A 20636-nucleotide genomic window follows, 5' to 3' on the forward strand; every position below is an offset into this window, starting at 1 on the left:
TAACACTATAGATCCCGGACTCTGTGGTCATTAAGTGGCCTGCCTGTCATAGACACCTCCTCGGAAGGAGACTGGATTTACAAAATGTCTGCTCTTTGTAGACTGAGATTGTGATGGTAAGAATGTCACTCAAATTCCTTCGGCTTCAGTAAATTACAGCCAAAAACAAAACTAAGCCATCTTTATAACGTAACTAATTCCACCAAAGTCAGTTCTGTAATTTATCATCTCTTAGGGTAAGTTCACATGTCAGTTTTTTGGACCGGAATTTTAACACTGAATCCGCATCAGAATCCGGCTCAAAAAACAGTCTTCCATTGAAATCAATGGGAACCAGTCATTTCCTTTTCCCGCAGTGCATCGGCTAGCCGTTTTTTTGGACTGGAATCTGAGACTGCCTCAGTGTCAAATTCTGGTCCGAAAAAGTCCTGCACACCATTAAAGTCTGGATTTCTGAGTAAAAAAAAGTAAATCTTGACAGGACTCCAAGTAGATTGTGGATGTCCTGCTTAACCCAACCATACACAGTGATTGACCGGCTACTCTGTACACACATTGACACAAGCTGTCAGTCATCCTATGTGGACTAACCTATGGTGTTTCCACCTGTCCACAATGCAACGTGGAGCGCTGGACTTACTTTCTCTCCTGGGAGAATTTACTTTCTTTTTTACTCAAATTCTTGTCCAAATCACATAAACTTATATAATAACAGAGCTCGGCTTCTCACCCTCTCGCATCCTATTCTCAGGACAGTGGACCTCACCCAACTGGTTTGCTTAAAGTGACAAAAAAAAAAAGCCTCATCTTGCGTCATAGATCTGATCGTTTTTTAGCACACTTCATATTTTAGGATTAAATAACAAGCACATGTCGCACATTACATAATGACATTTTTTCATCTTAAAAAGATCCAGAGATCCAGAACTTTTAGATTCCAAAATTCTCGAGAAATGTTACAGATACTGATCTTAGAAGTCACATTTTAGTCAGTTTTCTATCATGTCTAGATTATAGCTCTATGCAACCTCCAAGCTGCAGTACAGCACCTTTAGGGGTAAGTTCACACTGGGTTTTTTGGGTCAGGATTTTGAGGCCGTATTTGCCTCAAAATCCTGACCTAAAAGACGGCTCCCATTGAAATTAATGGGAGCCGTTCAGGTGTTTTTTCCGGGAGCCGGCTTGTTCCGGAAAGAGAAGCGAGATGCTCATTCTTCAGGCTGTTTCGCCTCGCGATTTGACCTGAACACTCCCTCCTCCCGATTAGGCCCATTCGTTGGGCCTAATCCCGAGTGGAGCACACGACTGGATGCCGGTTGCGGCTATTCGTCTTTTGGCCCGGAACCTGAGGCGGCCTCCACTTTAGGTTCCGGTCCAAAAAACCTTGTGTGAATTTACCCTTAGACTTCCTTATCCATCCCCCCCCCCTCATATTTTCTACATTTCAGTCTGGTTCAGAATTACACTTGCTTTCCCATTTCTATAGGATCTGTAAGAAATATTCGGCAGACAATCTAAACTCTTCCCACCCCCCAGTCATTTAAGGAATGTTTCCCATTAGCTAGGATCCATGGATATTGAGATTAAAAATGACTGTATTCTCAATTCATGAAAACTTGTCAGACACACTTAATATAGCATGTAGCGTTGTAACACTTGGAGCTTATGAAAAACGTAATGTTTGCTTACTTTGTAATCAGTTTTTGTCCATTTTACGGTACTACTCCGATTTTATAGGCTTAAAGCTGCAATAATCCATATCCATCTCCCTGACTAATGGAGTGTGAATGCTGAAGAAGCCACCATTGTTTTAGCAGATTTAACTCAAGTGTATGAGCTGGGATGTTTGTCATAATGAACAATGATAATAACATAATGAACGTCTCTGGGCCCATTTCACATGTGGATGATGATTTCTTTCATAGAACAACAAAAAAGTAGTATTTATGTGTTAACAATAACACCGTTTTACCTGCGGCTGTTGGCACCATGTGTGGGCAGGGATTCAACACCATGTTGGAGCCCAGTCTGGTTATCCTTACCCTGAACATGTATATGCAGTTATTGTGGCGGAGCCTGCTACAAGTTCTGTGACTTGATGATCTAGACTTGATCATCCATAGTAGGCTTTCATGAACGTTAATGGAATTGTAGGAGATTTTTAATTTTTTTTTGCATTTTCCATCTACTCTTCTCTGCTTACACAGCAGCAGTTCATAGGTTTGTTTCCGTATGGCTCGAGCACAATGTACTTTCACATACAGACTAATTGTAGATTACGTTTTCTTTTCTGCTTTGTATAAAGAAGAAATTGGATCGCGAAACGGCTTCATTTATTTTGGCTTTTGTTAATTCCTTTTACTGGAAGTCGATCTGTGCAAGTAGATGTGCTGCCAATTTTTACATGTTTTGTTTGTTATCAACAAGGCATAGGCCATGTTGATTGTACGAGCAGATATATGCACTTTCCGTGACTTATCACAAAAGGAGCCGTTTTGTCTACTTGTTTACGGAGAGGCAGATCTGTCCAAATCAGATTTTTGTCCTTTTGCTTTATTTAATAAGCAAATTGAGACTTTGTCCTTTTAGACGCTTAACCCAAAATTTGCAGTTCTTAGGCAATGTAACATAGGGCTGTAAAAAAAAAAGTATTACCGTATATACTCGAGTATAAGCTGAATTTTGCAGCACAGTTTTTGTGCTGAAAAAGCCCCCCTCTGCTTATACTCCAGTCAAGCAAAAAAAAAAAAATATATTATTTTTTTTTTTTTTTTTTGGGGGGGGGGGGGGGGGTCTATGACCAGCCGCAATAGTAATGTATAGAATCTCCCATAAAATAGTGAAAAAAAAAAAAGCTTTAAAAAAATTATAATAAAAAATAAAGTAAATAAAAGTTGTAAATCCCTCCTTTCCCTAGAATACATATAAAAGTAGAAAATTACTGTGAGACACTTACACATTAGGTATCCCTGTGTCTGAAAGTGCCCGGTCTACTGAATATAGGGGATCTGCAGTGCTCCTGTTCTGTTGGGAAGGGGTTAATAGGAGCACTGCACATACCCTATATTCAGCCAGACTGAATTCCAAGTGAGGGGAAAAAAAAAACCCCAGTCCTCAAGCTCAGGGAAGGGGCAGGCAAAAACCAAAACACCCCCTCCCCTTCCCAGCATCTACTTCACCCAAAAACTCCGGCCATTTTAATTTTTGAAATTTTCCAGTAGCTGCTGCATTTCCCCCCCTAGGCTTATACTCGAGTCAATAAATTTTCCCAGTTTTTTTGTGGTAAAATTAGGGGCCTCGGCTTATATTCGGGTATATACGGTACATACAAAACTCTACTTTTATTTTATAGATTTTTTTTTTCTATTTTTGGTCTTGCAAAAGAAATATATAATATCTCCAATTTAAAGAGGATCCATCTCCAGGTCCTCTTATGGGTGCTGTCACCCTGAGCCCTGGTAGCGTTGATGCAAACTAAAGTATACCAGCCAAGTGGGTGGTTACATTGTTTCTCTGGGGGAGTGGCTGTCTGCTGTATGCCATGCATGTTACCGCCCACTTGGCTAATAGATACTAATTTCCATAACCACTAATGGGACTTGTATTATAGAATGGCTGAACAGTTTTGGATAGGCAAAATATCTGTATGCTCAGATGTAGTATACCAGGGACCTTTGTGAGACCTGGTGACAGGTTCTCTCTAGAGCACCCACACTTAGGATGTATTAGCCAAGTGGGAGTGTTAGAAGGTTTGGTGCCTACAAACCACCATCAGGTCATTATGTGGGTGCGGTTTAGGGTTCTAAAAATGTTGCCTCTTCGGGTAGGCTCACATCTGAGCTGGGCTCTCCATTGTTTGGGTCTATTTAAGGATGAGAATGCCGTAGAGTGTAGACACTGGCAGACCCAATAAACTGTAACTGGGTCTGTTGGGTGTCCATCAATTTTATACTGAAACTTGTGGAGTGAGGACGTTTTCTTTCGGTCGATTTCTGCTGGAGACTCCGCTGCAGATATATTCTTAGCCTTAGCATTGTGTAAGAAATAAAAATATAAATTGCCAACATCAAGATCAAGAGAGTTGCCTAGTGATACTGGCTACATTTCCGTTGCGTAGATGAAGCTCAGGGCACCTTCATTTATTGTGTAATTTGCACCCACTTATCACTGGTTTTTGGTTATATTGAACTTCTTTTACTGCATAAATGCCAAACCTAAACCCTGTCTCAGTAACCACATGATCATGGTTTATTGGTGACCTAGTGATGGATTCCCTTTAAGACCAAAAATTACACACCTTGATCTAAACCATAAAACTGTCTTACCCCTTTGACCCTGCTGCTGTGTTATACATTTTACAAGACTGAGAATTAAGTTGCTGTGCAAAGAGTGGTTTTGTAAATGTTTCCCAATGTCACTATGTGTTTGGATTGTTCCCTGAGGTGCCTGAAGTCCAGGCATTGAACCCTCCTCTCCATTTACACTTCCTCTACTCCATTTACACCTATAGCTTTCGCCAAATTTGCTCTCAATCTTTATTCCTGTATACAAATGTTTTTTTTCCTGTTTTTATTATTTGGTTTGCTTTTATTTTGTTACATTCTTTCATATGATTTTCATCAGATTTTACCAAATCTAGGAAACTAATTTTGTTCAATTACCTTGTCTAATAAGAAAGGTGGTCCACATTGACCATTATTGTTGGCCACGTTCAATGACATCAGATGAAGAAAAAGCGACTTTTCTTGAAACTGTTTTTCACTGATCATTTGATCAAGCGACTGTTGGGTCATCGGTTGACATTGTATCGTTTCACCTGATGGGTGATCTTTTCAGTAAAAATCATGTGTTTTGATCACCTTTAGACTAAGGTTAGGTTCACTCCTGCTCTTATATTTCCAAACCCGCTTAAAAAATGCTGGGAGAAGTCCTGCAAGCACAACTTTTCTCTCCGAAATTTTTTCAGCCGAAACCCAGTGGACCACATTATAGTCTATGGAGTCCGCAGGTTTCCGTGGGTAACTGCTTTAAGTTGGTTAGGTTTCTGTTCTTCGGGTTCCCAAGCAGAACCAAAGGGCTAGTTCACACTGGGCTAAGGACCGTGTATTTTGGTCCTGATTTTGAAGCGGGGAGCTGCGTCAGAATAGGACCAAAATGCGCCTGCCGCGACTGTCACAGCTTCCCGCTTCGGAGTAAGCCCAAATGAATGGGCCCAGTCTGGAGGGTGCTGTCGCGAGGTGGACGCCGTGGATAAATCAGCTGCGGAATCTGCCTGAAGAAAGGGCAGCTCGCTGCTTTTTTACCGTGAGTGGGATCAAACTGCTACGAAATAAAGGATGTTATCAGTCTGCATAGACTTCTATTGTGAGGGGGCGGATTTTGAGGTGGATTCGGCATCAAAATCCACCCCCTCTTGCCCCGTGTGAACGAGCCCAAAGAATGGAACTTAACATAATGTTTATACCTTTTCAGCAGCTTTCTGGCAAATTGCTTTCTTGCCAGTGTGTATAAGGCCTTATAGACTGTATTATTCAATTTATGGTTTTTTTCACTCTTTTTATCTTTTGGCTTCCAATTCTTTGCTATAAAGTATACACAGCCAGTGTAAAATAAGTCAATGATAATAAAAAATGTAATTAATTTTTGCGGACTTAGCCCATGTTTTTGATCAAAGGAAAATCTTCTGTGTTGTCTCCATTTTGTAATTCTAAAGCAAGTAGGGGAAAAAATTCATGTTCTTTTCGTTACTAAAATTATGTTTTTGATCATACTGTGTTAAACAATTTCTTCTCTTGCAGGCACTTAATGGATTTGTCTTGGTGGTTGCCTCAGATGGACTTGTATTTTTTGCTTCATCCACCATTCAAGATTATCTTGGATTTCAGCAAGTATGTATTTATTTTTTACAATTATACAGAAATGTGTAGATTTTTTGCATTGATGAATGTCTTTTTTTTTCTACACTTTAAAGGGGCTCTATTAGCAAAATTACGCTGATAGAGCCCCACATATGCGTGAATAGCCTTTAAAACTACCCCCCCCCCAATTTCACATAAGACCCTAAAACAGAATATGTTCATCTTACCGAACTTGCACAGGGGCCAGGCATTCAGGGTCCGACGTCATCTTCAGCCACTCCTCTTCCAACAATGTCCTTTGGTCCTGTCTAACTCGCGAACTGACATTGATAAAAAAAAAAAAAATGGCGCGGGTGCATGCGCAGTAGTAGTAGCAACATGCTACTGCGCATGCACCCGCGCCATTTTTTATCAATGTCCGATCGCGAGTTAGACAGGACCCGAGGACATCACTGGAAGAGGAGGCGTGGCTGAAGATGACGTCAGACCCCCGAATACCCGCCCCCGTATACATTCGATAAGATGAACATATTCTGTTTTAGGGCTTTATTTTAAAACGGGGGTGGGCGGGTAGTTTAATATAACATTAGCAATGCCTGAATGGCCTTTTTAAAGGCTATTCACGCATATGTGGGGCTCTATCAGCATAATTTTGCTGATCGAGCCCCTTTAAGTTAGAGATGAGATGATATCTTGTTGTACTGACAGTTGATAAGTGTAAGCATCTCCCGCTCCAGTGGAGGGGCCTTACACTAAGTTCACCCTATCGTTTGGGTTTCTGCCGTTTGAGTCCGCATGGGGACTTCATAGACTATTATGTGGTATTTCAGTATAAAACCAGTTGGGATGATTTTAAGAGGATTCTGCGGTCTGAAAACCCAACATCACCTCCTCCCCCCCTTCCCTTCCAATACAATAATAGCAGTTCAGATTTGGACATGTTTGGTAGAACCTAGCAAATATTGTAATAACCAAAGGTGAACAAAATCACATCGGTTATCCTCGGTGACATTCGGTTTTGGTTCATTTTCGAATTATCGCCCAGTCTTAGTCCATGGTCGTGTGATGGACACTCAGGTGAACAGCTTGTTACAAGGCAGTTTTCTGATTACTGTGCTGTTACTATAACAAACCATGCATATGTGTGTTGATCACATGACCATGGACTGATTTTTATCCAGTGCAAGTAAGCAGAATGACAACCACCAGAGATATAGGAAATAAAGATGAGCGAGTACTGTTCGGATCAGCCGATCCAAACAGCACGCTTGCATAGAAATGAATAGACGTAGCCGGCACGCGGGGGGTTAAGCGGCCGGCCGCCGTCAAAGCGGAAGTACCAGGTGCATCCATTCATTTCTATGGTGCGTGCTGTTCGGATCGGCTGATCCGAACAGTACTCGCTCATCTCTAATAGGAAACCTTGAGGGATTGGCACAGAAAGTACAATGAAAAATTGAATAACTTTTCATTATACAGAAAATAACAATTATATGCTGAAACTAGACAGCCCCTTTAAGGGATAACATCTGGTTTTGTTGAGGCACACTACAGTCTGCCAGATATTCTTCCTGTATTCAGATAAGGGAATCATATGCTGGGCCTTCGAATGAATTTGCCAGAGCCCACTTTGGCAGTGGACCCCCATTCATATGTTCCGATAAGTTATACGTACATGGATTGTCCAGATAGCACATTCCCTTTAGATCACTGATGTATGAAGCCATCGTAAAAACATCATTTCAAAAAAATGTAGGAAAGCTGCGAGCAGAGAACACTATTTCTGTCCTGATTTATATTTAGGATTTCCTCTGTTTTGCTGGGAGACCTGTAAAGACAGGGTTAAATATGCTCCATGCCCTGCTATTCTTCCGGCTGTAAGGTCCAAGCCTTGGAAAAAAAAAAAAAAATTTGCGTGTGAAGTTCTAATTAAATACTATGACTTTGATTGCTTTGGTATTTCCTCAGTATCAGCTGGCACAGGCCCGGCTTTCCCAAGCCAAGTAAAACAGATTTCTTTTGGGTTTTGTTTCTATTATATTAAAACGGTGTCAGTAGAACTACAGGCATTGAAATGTTATACTGTGTGCAGAGGACGAATTCCGTTTAAAGACCCCGGGCTGACACTCTTAAAGTTACAGTACAACGGCAACCATTAAATATAGCTGTATCTGTTTAGGAAAGATAGAATCTATCTCAGAAGCTCCAATTCACCTAAACCTATGTAACATAGCCCTCTGTGTTGTGTCTGTAGCTTTATAGAGATTCATAGGTCCGTGGGGGAGATGGATTTGGAGATGTTTTGGGAGACTCCGGCCCCTTACTCACGTGTATGAGTTGAGGATGGAGGCTTACAAAACGTCACCGCTAGACTTGGTGGTCTGGGAGAGACTTCCCGTTCTCCAAGGTGTAAATTCTAATCACATTATAAAGCTGGAATTCATATTAAGGATGGATAGACAGTGGGCGAGTGTGATATTCACCCCCAAGGCATGATCACTATAACATATACACTAGTTACAGATCTGCACTCCACATATAACTGGTGCAGAGCAGACTGGTACTTTGGAGTGAATCTGCTGCAGAAAAGTGTTATGGACTGACATTGAGGATATATATCCATTGACAGGCTTTCCCTGAATCTGCACAGTCTTCTCTGCTGGTCGGAGAAGTTGCATCTTCCCACAGACAGAGAACATATCACAAAACACTATAGTGAAGGATGCACATATACTTCTCCCAAAAAAATGCAGCAAACTCTTCCAACAGCCATTCTGCAACATGGGGCCTTTGCCTTAAAGGGGGTCTTCTGTACACAAATTGATTTTTTCCATGTTGATGACCTGGGTATCCGACCCTGACAGATTGCATACTTATGGTCTAGGCACTACGTCATCTTTGTGAAAAAATGATATGGAGCCGGAAAAAAGTTTAAAAACTTTTTAGGGCTTCATAGCCTTTTATTGCTTTACTATTTGCATGTCTGTGCTTGGCAAGCTGAGCGGGTTCTTGGAATAACCCCTTTTATGGCCGTAACTGACCAGAACTTGGTGAGTATCAGTATTTGTAAGCTAAAACCAGAGGTGGTCCAGGAACATGGAAGTGGTATACGTCTGTACATTTTGTGGTTTCTCTGTGTACAGGTTCTTTCTGGTTTTGGCTTGTCAATGCTCCTGACAAGTGCTGACCATGTGAAGCTGTCGTAGGCTCTGTCTGTTCATGTCAGGGCTTCCTTTATCTCAGATTCACTTAAAGTGGGGTCTCTCTAATGATAGAAACTTAAAAAAAAATCTCTTAAAAAAATGGACAATGTCGACTTTTTAGATACATTGGTGGTAGTTTTTGCTTTGTGTTGGGTGTTTTTGAAAGATTACGATATTTTCACATGTCCTTTCACTTCCTCGGCAAGGGCCACTCCACTGATTCCATTGCATTTTCGACATCGGCACCCAAACCCCTAGAAGTTCTACTTATCTGGAGATTTGGATGACCACAGTGGTGTGGATTCCTGAAATTCTAAAAATGGCTCTTGAAAATAAAGAAAGATATATTGTTCTTTTATCTCCTTTCTTAGTTACCTTGTACTTGGAGTATTCATCCAGTTGGAATGCAACTTTTTTCTTCTCCTTGGCTTTGAACAGTATTGGTTTGGCTCATCCTAATTGTTACTGTAAAATCCAATTCTTTATTTTTACAATTCTGCTTTCTTTTAAGTTAAACCAAGACCTAGCCGCATCCAATAAAGTTTTATATCCAAATATTAGCTCACGCTAAATAAAGCACCAAATAAAAACTTTGCCGTCTTCTCGCACTCGGTTCCACATGTTTGTTCAGCGTTCGACATTTGTAGTTTACGTTATTAATAAGATGTTATGTCTGCGTGAAACTCCCCAAAACATGCGGCAATCTTTGGTTCACTTTGTCGGAGGCAGCTTTGTGGAGCTTCACATGATTTGTTAGGAGCTATTTACAACATAACTGGGAATGTGTAATGGCAACACAAATCGCTTTTTCGTTTTTTTTTTTTTTTTTGTAAACTTTGCCAAAGCGGAAAAAGTTAACTGCCCACCTTGTAGACTCATAAAATTCGATCAGCCACAGATTGTCATGTCCAGTATTAGCAGGAAACGCGTCCAGTTAGGACAGAAGAGAGTATCCACCTAGACGGGCTTGTTTTCTGCCATTACATGCTTACTTTGTAATGTTTGTACACTGCTCAAGGTTCCCAAAAGTGGAACTTTACTTTACTTGAACTCCAGGGCAATACCATGAAGCGCAGTTATTAGTGTTGAGCGAGTAGTATTCAATCGAATACCTCGCTGGCATAGGAATGCGTGTAATTGGCCGAACACCAAGGAGTTAAACGCATTGAATTTTCGATGCGTTTAACCCCTTAGTGTTTGGCCGCTTACACGCATTCCTATGGCGGCAAGGTATTCGATCGAATACTACTTGCTCAACACTAGTAGTTATGAACCAGATGGTTTTTGTATCAGCCTGTTTCAGCAGGGCTCTTAAAGGGAAACTGTCGCCTTTATTGACATGTTTGTTTTTTTGTAAATTATTTGTATTCTACATCAAAGAACAATTTTGGAGCATGTTTTATTCTTTTCTATGTTATGCCGTTCCCTAGTTATTTCTCCCAGAAATATATGAATAAATTGTCCGCTTGGTTTCACCAGTTGTGGGCGTGTCCATGTAAATTCCCGCATACTAACAAAGTGAATGGCAATGCCCAACTGTTAATTTATTCATAAAATTCTAATAGGATGCGGTCAGCACTACACAGAGCTATAACGAATATGGAATTGAAACAAGCAGTCAGGCCCAATTTCATTTGGAGTCAGAAAAAAAGTTATCGACTTGAGATTTAAAATAATTATTTTTAATTACAATATACCATTATGTTGTATGATTAATTAGATGCATAGATTGAATTTCTACGAAAGCAAAAATGTGACAATCACTAGACTTTTAATGGGAAGAGTATGCAAATCTGTTTCCCAAGATGTGAATAGGGAAACAGTGCCTCTGTATGCTGCCCTCTAGGGGAAGCTCCCTTGAACATCATGCCCGACTTTCCCACAAGCCTTTGCTGCAGTGATGCGGAATTTTGCCAAGTCAGTTTCCCAGCTGTGGACAGCACTGTTTTGATCTGATTGAATCTCATCAGTGCAGTCTAGGGAGAACTGACTTGGCAGAGGTGAAAGACTTCTACTCCAGATTCTGGGGATAATGTCACTCTTTGGGGAGAGACACACCTGACAAGGTAGTGGAGTCTTACAAAGCCATTTTCGCTCCACTGTAGGGGATTAAGGGAAGAATATGCAAATCTGTTTCCTAAGATTTAAATAGGTAAATGGTGCGTCTGTATGCATCATTGCAGCAAAGGCTTGTGGGAAAGTCGGGCAAAATCTAGGCTTTTAATTAATTAAAGGGTCTTTACTAGAGATGAGCGAACAGTGTTCTATCGAACTCATGTTCGATCGGATATTAGGCTGTTCGGCATGTTCGAATCGAATCGAACACCGCGTGGTAAAGTGCGCCATTACTCGATTCCCCTCCCACCTTCCCTGGCGCCTTTTTTGCTCCAATAACAGCGCAGGGGAGGTGGGACAGGAACTACGACACCGGTAGGCAAAACCCATTGGCTGCCGAAAACATGTGACCTCTAATTTAAAAGAACAGCGACGCCCAGCTTCGCGTCATTCTGAGCTTGCAATTCACCGGGGACGGAGGTTTCCGTCCAGTTAGCTAGGGGTTAGATTCTGGGTAGGCAGGGACAGGCTAGGATAGGAAGGAGAAGACAACCAACAGCTCTTATAAGAGCTAAATTCCAGGGAGAAGCTTGTCAGTGTAACGTGGCACTGACGGGCTCAATCGCCGCAACCCAGCTTTCCGCGGATCCTGAATGGAATACACTGACAGTGTATACCCGATATATACCCCCGATACCCGTTCCAACGGTGTGCCCCCCCACCTTCACCCCAGAAATACCCTGCAAGTCCCCTAGCAATAGAATTGGGGCTATATACACCCACTATTTTTGCTACTGCTATATAGTGCCATTGTCTCACTGGGAATTCAAAGAATATATTGGGCTTACATATAACTTCAATTCCAGGGAGAAGCTTGTCAGTGTAACGTGGCACTGACGGGCTCAATCGCCGCAACCCAGCTTTCCCAGGATCCTGAATGGAACACACTGACAGTGTATTCCCGTATACCCCATATATACACCCCAAATCCCCGTTCCAACGGTGTGCCCCCCCACCTTCACCTCAGAAATACCCTGCAAGTCCCCTAGCAATAGAATTGGGGCTATATACACCCACAATTTTTGCTACTGGTATATAGTGCCAGTTTCTGACTGGGAATTCAAAGAATATATGGGGGTTACGTGCACCCACAATTTTTGCTACTGCTATATAGTGCCATTGTCTCACTGGGAATTCAAAGAATATATGGGGGTTACGTGCACCCACAATTTTTGCTACTGGTATATAGTGCCATTGTCTCACTGGGGATTCAAAGAATATATTGGGGTTACGTGCACCCACAATTTTTGCTACTGGTATATAGTGCCATTGTCTCACTGGGAATTCAAAGAATATATTGGGGTTATAAATACCCTCATTTCTTGCTACTGGTATATAGTGCCATTGTCTGACTGGGAATTCAAAGAATATATTGGGGTTACAAATACCCTCATTTCTTGCTACTGCCATATAGTGCCAGTTTCTGACTGGTAATTCAAAGAATATATTGGGGTTACGTGCACCCACAATTTTTGCTACTGGTATATAGTGCCATTGTCTGACTGGGAATTCAAAGAATATATTGGGGTTACAAATACCCTCATTTCTTGCTACTGGTATATAGTGCCATTGTCTGACTGGGAATTCAAAGAATATATTGGGGTTATAAATACCCTCATTTCTTGCTACTGGTATATAGTGCCATTGTCTGACTGGGAATTCAAAGAATATATTGGGGTTACAAATACCCTCATTTCTTGCTACTGCCATATAGTGCCAGTTTCTGACTGGTAATTCAAAGAATATATTGGGGTTACGTGCACCCACAATTTTTGCTACTGGTATATAGTGCCATTGTCTGACTGGGAATTCAAAGAATATATTGGGGTTACAAATACCCTCATTTCTTGCTACTGCCATATAGTGCCAGTTTCTGACTGGTAATTCAAAGAATATATTGGGGTTACGTGCACCCACAATTTTTGCTACTGGTATATAGTGCCATTGTCTGACTGGGAATTCAAAGAATATATTGGGGTTATAAATACCCTCATTTCTTGCTACTGGTATATAGTGCCATTGTCTGACTGGGAATTCAAAGAATATATTGGGGTTACGTGCACCCACAATTTTTGCTACTGGTATATAGTGCCAATTTCTAACTGGGAATTCAAAATGCGCAAGGCTCCCGGAAAGGGACGTGGACGAGGCCGTGGGCGAGGTCGGGGGAATGGTTCTGGGGAGCAAGGTAGCAGTGAAGCCACAGGGCGTCCCGTGCCTACTCCTGTGGGGCAGCAAGCATTGCGCCACTCCACAGTGCCAGGGTTGCTTGCCACATTAACTAAACTGCAGGGTACAAACCTTAGTAGGCCCGAGAACCAGGAACAGGTCTTGCAATGGCTGTCAGAGAACGCTTACAGCACATTGTCCAGCAGCCAGTCAGACTCTGCCTCCTCTCCTCCTATTACCCAACAGTCTTGTCCTCCTTCCTCCCAAAATTCCCAAGCTTCACAGAACAATAACCCCAACTGTCCCTGCTCCCCAGAGCTGTTCTCCGCTCCTTTCATTGTCCCTCAACCTGCCTCTCGACGTCACGATTCCACGAACCTAACAGAGGAGCATCTGTGTCCAGATGCTCAAACACTAGAGTCTCCTCCATCTCCGTTCGATTTGGTGGTGGATGACCAGCAACCCACCCTCATCGACGATGATGTGACGCAGTTGCCATCAGGGCATCCAGTTGACCGGCGCATTGTGCGGGAGGAGGAGATGAGACAGGAGTTGGAAGAGGAAGTGGTGGATGATGAGGACACTGACCCGACCTGGACAGGGGGGATGTCAAGCGGGGAAAGTAGTGTGGATGTTGAGGCAGGTGCAGCACCAAAAAGGGTAGCTAGAGGCAGAGGTCAGCAGCTTAGGCGAAGCCAGGCCACACCCGGAATCTCCCAAGATGTTCCAGTTCGTACCCAGCCCCGAAAAACTCCCACCTCGAGGGCACGTTTCTCGAAGGTGTGGAGTTTTTTCAAGGAATGCGCCAAGGACAGATATAGTGTTGTCTGCACAATTTGCCTCTCGAAATTGATTAGGGGCTCTGAGAAGAGCAACCTGTCCACCACTTCAATGCGCCGTCATTTGGAATCCAAGCACTGGAATCAGTGGCAGGCAGCAACGGCAGGACAAAGGCCGCCTGCCGTTCACGCCACTGCCTCTGCCACTGCCACTGCTGACTGTGCTGGCGATGCACTCCAGAGGACGAGCCAGGACACCACTTCATCTGCCTCCGCCACTTTGTTGACTTCTCCCTCATCCTCCCCTGTTCCTGTCTTATCTCCTTCTCCTGCACCATCAAAGGCCCCATCAGGCGCTTCTTTACAACAACCCACCATCTCTCAGACATTGGAGCGGCGGCAGAAATACACTGCTAACCACCCACACGCGCAAGCCTTGAACGCCAACATCGCTAAACTGCTGGCCCAGGAGATGTTGGCGTTCCGGCTTGTTGAAACTCCCGCCTTCCTGGACCTGATGGCAACTGCGGCACCTCGCTATGCCGTCCCTAGCCGTCACTACTTCTCCCGGTGTGCCGTCCCCGCCTTGCACCAGCACGTGTCACTCAACATCAGGCGGGCCCTTAGTTCCGCGCTTTGCACAAAGGTCCACTTGACCACCGACGCGTGGACAAGTGCATGCGGACAGGGACGCTACATTTCACTGACGGCACACTGGGTGAATGTAGTTGAGGCTGGGACTGCTTCCCAAACTGGCCCGGTGTACCTCGTCTCCCCGCCTAACATTCCTGGCAGGGACACGAGAAGAACACCCCCCTCCTCCTCCTCCTCTACCGCCTCCTCCTCCGCCACCGCCTCCTCCTCCGCCACCGCCTCCTCCTCCGCCACCGCCTCCTCCTCCGCTGTTAGATTGACCCCAGCTACGAGTTGGAAACGTTGCAGCACTGGCGTTGGTAGACGTCAGCAGGCTGTGCTGAAGCTGATCAGCTTGGGGGACAGACAGCACACTGCCTCCGAGGTGAGGGATGCCCTCCTCGATGAGACGGCAATATGGTTTGAGCCGCTGCACCTGGGCCCAGGCATGGTCGTTTGTGATAACGGCCGGAACCTGGTAGCAGCTCTGGAGCTTGCCGGACTCCAACATGTTCCATGCCTGGCCCACGTCTTCAACCTAGTGGTGCAACGTTTCCTAAAGAGCTACCCCAATGTTCCAGAGCTACTGGTGAAAGTGCGGCGCATGTGCGCCCACTTTCGCAAGTCGACAGTAGCCGCTGCTAGCTTAAAATCTCTCCAGGAACGCCTGCATGTGCCACAACACCGGCTTTTGTGCGACGTCCCCACACGCTGGAACTCAACGTTTCAGATGTTGAATAGAGTGGTTGAGCAGCAGAGACCTTTGATGGAATACCAGCTACAAAACCCTAGGGTGCCACAAAGTCAGCTGCCTCAGTTTCACATCCACGAGTGGCCGTGGATGAGAGACCTTTGTGACATCCTACGGGTCTTTGAGGAGTCCACAAGGAGGGTGAGCTCTGAGGATGCGATGGTGAGCCTTACAATCCCTCTCTTGTGTGTTCTGAGAGAATCCCTGATTGACATCAGGGATAACTCAGATCACACAGAGGAGTTAGGGATAGCATCCGATCCGTCACAGCTGGAGAGTAGGTCCACACATCTGTCCGCTTCACTGCGTTTAATGGAGGAGGAGGAGGAGGAGGAGGAAGAAGAGTTGTCCGATGATGTGATGGTGATACAGGAGGCTTCCGGGCAACTTCGAATCGTCCCATTGTTGCAGCGCGGATGGGTAGACATGGAGGATGAGGAGGAAATGGAGATTGAACTTTCCGGTGGGGCCAGAGGTGTCATGCCAACTAACACTGTGGCAGACATGGCTGAGTTCATGTTGGGGTGCTTTACAACCGACAAGCGTATTGTCAAAATCATGGAGGACAACCAGTACTGGATCTTTGCTATCCTTGATCCCCGGTATAAAAACAACATCTCGTCTTTTATTCCGGTAGAGGGGAGGGCCAATCGCATCAATGCTTGCCACAGGCAATTGGTGCAGAATATGATGGAGATGTTTCCAGCATGTGACGTTGGCGGCAGGGAGGGCAGTTCCTCCAGTAGGCGACCAAGTTCTCACCGGTCCACACAAACGAGGGGCACACTGTCTAAGGTCTGGGACACCTTGATGGCACCCCCTCGCCAAAGTGCCGCCACGGAGGGTCCTAGTGTCACCAGGCGTGAGAAGTATAGGCGCATGTTGCGGGAATACCTTTCCGACCACAGCCCTGTCCTCTCCGACCCCTCTGCGCCCTACACGTATTGGGTGTCGAAGTTGGACCTGTGGCTTGAACTTGCCCTATATGCCTTGGAGGTGCTGTCCTGTCCTGCCGCCAGCGTCCTATCTGAGAGGGTGTTCAGTGCAGCCGGTGGCATCATCACTGACAAGCGCACCCGTCTGTCAGCTGAGAGTGCCGACCGGCTCACTTTGATAAAAATGAACCACCACTGGATAGAGCCTTCATTTTTGGGCCCACCTGTGTAAAGCACCCCAACATGAAACTCCATGTCTGTACTCAACCTCTCCAATTCCTCCGCATCCTCATACTCATCCACCATAAGCGTTGCACAATTCTGCTAATACTAGGCTCCCTCCACCCTGATTTCCACCAACTCTGCTGGTTAGAGGCTCCCTCCACCCTGATTTCCACCAACTCTGCTGGTTAGAGGCTCCCTCCACCATGAATTGGTCCAAACTGGGCTGTTTAGAGGCTCCCTCCACCATGAATTGGTCCAAACTGGGGTTTTTAGAGGCTCCCTCCACCATGAATTGGTCCAAACTGGGCTGTTTATAGGCTCCCTCCACCATGAATTTGCCCAAACTGGGCTGTTTAGAGGCTCCCTCCACCATGAATTGGTCCAAACTGGGGGTTTTAGAGGCTCCCTCCACCATGAATTGGTCCAAACTCTGCTGGTTAGAGGCTCAATCCACCCTGATTTTCAAAACAAATGTTGGTGCCAACCTCAACTTACTACAAGGGCCAAATTCACTGCTGGTGACAAGCTCTCCTCACTGCAAGTGCCAAATACACATGTTTCAAGGTGTTTTCCTACTGTCAGAGAGGTGGTATTGAGTGTGTAAAGTGTGTAGTTGTTAGGCTGTGATGTTGGGGTAATAGAGGGTCTTTGGTGTGTTAGATGCCCCCAGACATGCTTCCCCTGCTGTCCCAGTGTCATTCCAGAGGTGTTGGTATCATTTCCTGGGGTGTCATAGTGGACTTGGTGACCTTCCAGACACGGATTTGGGTTTCCCCCTTAACGAGTATCTGTTCCCCATAGACTATAATGGGGTTCGAAACCCGTTCGAACACACGAACATTGAGCGGCTGTTCGAATCGAATTTCGAACCTCGAACATTTTAGTGTTCGCTCATCTCTAGTCTTTACAGCTCCTGATTGACTCTGGCTGGCAGCCATTTGTGAAGTCTAGTGAGTCTAGTTGTGAAAAATAAAGAAGTCTGAGTGGGCGGTTTGGCCTTCTGACTCTACAGCTCTGGAAAGATGGCCCAATGGGTTTATCTGGTTCTGTTGTGCGGATGTAGGCACAGCACTAGTGACTTATCGGTTTTACATAGGGTAGGTTACTGCTTTCATCTGGATACCAAACTCTTATGGTAGTGGTACAAAAAAGGAGGACGTGGATTTTGCACTGCATAGATTCAACATTAAGGGGATGACTTGTTTATATATATATATATATATATATATATATATATATATATAATTGTATATAATTAGAACATTATATCTGTATTATATTTTTTTTTTTTTGGGGGGGGGGGGAGCAAATTGTTTTCTTCATCTGGTCCAGAAACTTTGTGAATGGGGCTCAGTTGCAAACTGCTCGTGAGAAAGGAAGAGGGGTCCCTTAGGAACTTTTTATGTGTTTTTGTTTTGTTTTTGTTTTGTGTTTTTTTTTTTTTTTTGTCATAATAAGTGGAGTTTCTTTTTATAGTGAGAATTGAGGGATATAAAATCTATTTGCAGACTTTATAGGCTGTATTTATGTTGCTGAATCTATGATGTACTATACCACCATGTGACCACTCCAGCCAATGACTGACTGCAGCAGCGATGTCCACCATTGCCTCCAGTTAGTGATGGTTATAGTTGTGTACTGTATTCACAGCATTGTAATGTAATTCATTGTCTTTTTCATTTTTCACCAGTCTGACGTGATTCACCAAAGTGTTTTCGAGCTCATCCATACAGAAGACCGGCCTGAATTTCAGCGTCAGCTACATTGGGCTTTAGACCCTGTTCAGCCTTCAGAGACGCAGAGGTCTTCAGGTACAGGATTGACGCACGCTTTGGAGTTATTATGGGGTGTTATTCTTATGTAGCTATGGGATGCTGTTGGCCTGTCTATATGTGTGTGTGTGTGTATATATATATATATATATATATATATATATATATATATATATATATAATAGCAGATTGTTGGAAATTATCTTGAAGTTCATTGCAAGAATACACAATAGAAAACCAGAGGTGGAGGATTAAAACATTTTCACTTTACCAATTCCCTTAAAATGAAGCAAGCTGGGCTTTTTCCTAGTAATTATGTGTTTTCTGCAGTTTTATGACAGGCGCTGAAAGTCTCCATGTTAATTGTAGGTTATTCCGTGCAGCCGGCCCAGACCCAAGCCCCTCCCTGCGTTTAATCTCATAATTGGCTAATTAGACGCTTGCATAGAATGACCTCATATGGGCAGTTTATGGGGACGTGTTTGCTGTTTTTCTTCTTTGGATTGTGTATGCCTTCTATTGTTTAAGAGTATAAAGGGAGACAAAACCTCTACAAAAGCACAGTACTTATCCTACATATAAGCATAGTTATGGAGGTAATGCACTGAATGGTCACTAAAACTAGAAACGAATAGTAAAAGTAAACTACAGATATAACTTCCTTTTAGTGTTTGCAAAATTTCAGAAAGATTGCCTCCAGATCATGTAGAAGATTCTGAAGACTAACAAAACAACACATGCAATCCAAGTGCTTTATTCACTTTTATTCCAAGTGCTTTATTCACGTTTATCCCACGTACTTTATTCATGTATTAGTGTTCAGTACTTCATATATGGTGTCACTGCTTCTAAGTGAGTGTTTGAGAGTTAGGGAGCAGGATCTCCTGTTTCTTAGTGTGCTGTCTATAGGAGAAGACATAGCAGCTAGTTTCCACCCACTAACACAAGGACAACAAAGAATTAGGCAAAAGCTGCTATAATGCAGGGTACAAGTCGTATGACCATAAAGTGTTTGACTTCAAAAGAATGTTAAGTATACTTTAAGTAATAGGAATAAGTGGTCAGTATTTTCAGGATGTACTGAAGCAAATCAATGAATACTCTTCACACATTCTGTCAATGCTTCTTAAGCAGATTTAGAAGTGTGAAAGGTGGACAAGCATGGGTGTCTCTTCCTGCCTTCATAGAACGTACAGGTTGTTTACGTGCCTCCGTTGATGCTAATGGGGTACTTGGTCAGTTTGTCCTTTAGTATACAATAAGATATATATATATATATATATATATATATATATATATATATATATAATGTTGTGTACAGTATATTCTAGGATAACATTAGCTGTCCCCATTTTGTAAATGGACAGAGTTGCAGAATAGCTCTGTACCCGAGCCCTTAGGTAGGATCCTATCAGCAGATTTTTGTCTACACGCCATATAATGTTTCCTAGGTGCGGCATTTTTGGGTACTTTCCATGTGAAGACTCTTATCATTGTGTCTGTGGAAAGTCTGAGTGTTTCTCATTGATTAATAAAGGTTCCATCCTGTAATGTTACTGTATTAGTCTGGAATTTAGGACGCATTAGGAGAGATAAATATTTTTCCTGGGTGATGAGCGCGCGTGGGAGAGTTTTCTTCATCTTGAATATATAAATTGCAAAGCAAATTTTCCTGAACTTTCTCTGGAAATAAACATTTACTGTTTTCTAAAGTTCAGGAAAACTTGCTTTGCCATTCATATATTCTTCAAGATGAAAAAGTCGCCCACTTGAACTTAGCACACCACTTTTCTTCTCCCTCTCTATCTATCTATATTTATTTATTTTTAATATTTGACATAGCAGTGTTTTTTCTTGTTGGGAATAAACTATATACAACTTATTTTTGGGGTATGATTCTGCCATTTTCGGTGTCTAGTGCAGGCCTGCGGTTCTGAAATACAGTGCAATAGGCTTCCAATACCTCCCCACCATTTGTCACCTTTTTTGATGTATTTATTAATATCATGAATCATTAATATCATTTGTAATTTTGTTTGAGATCTTGTAATTTGTAGACTTCTTTTTTCCTTAATTTTACATTTTTGTATGTAATTATTGGGGCTGTCATCTTGCATGAGCTTCTCCTCTGCTCTGTTAACAGCATTTAGCAGTATACTTTACGGCATTCTTAGACAGCAATAAATTGGAACCGAC

The 20636-nt window shown here is 43.3% G+C and overlaps 1 protein-coding gene across 1 annotated transcript in view; it reads left to right on the forward strand.

Moving 5' to 3' along the window:
* AHR (aryl hydrocarbon receptor) overlaps nt 1-20636 on the forward strand; it is an 89085-nt gene that overhangs the window by 52662 nt on the left and 15787 nt on the right. The window contains exons 4-5 of the mRNA XM_075271422.1: nt 5799-5888; nt 18359-18479. Of these exons, the coding sequence (XP_075127523.1) occupies nt 5799-5888; nt 18359-18479 (211 nt within the window). The remainder of the gene's footprint in view (nt 1-5798; nt 5889-18358; nt 18480-20636) is intronic.

This window comes from Leptodactylus fuscus, chromosome 4 (assembly GCF_031893055.1).
Source record: "Leptodactylus fuscus isolate aLepFus1 chromosome 4, aLepFus1.hap2, whole genome shotgun sequence".
Lineage (NCBI taxonomy): Eukaryota > Metazoa > Chordata > Amphibia > Anura > Leptodactylidae > Leptodactylus > Leptodactylus fuscus.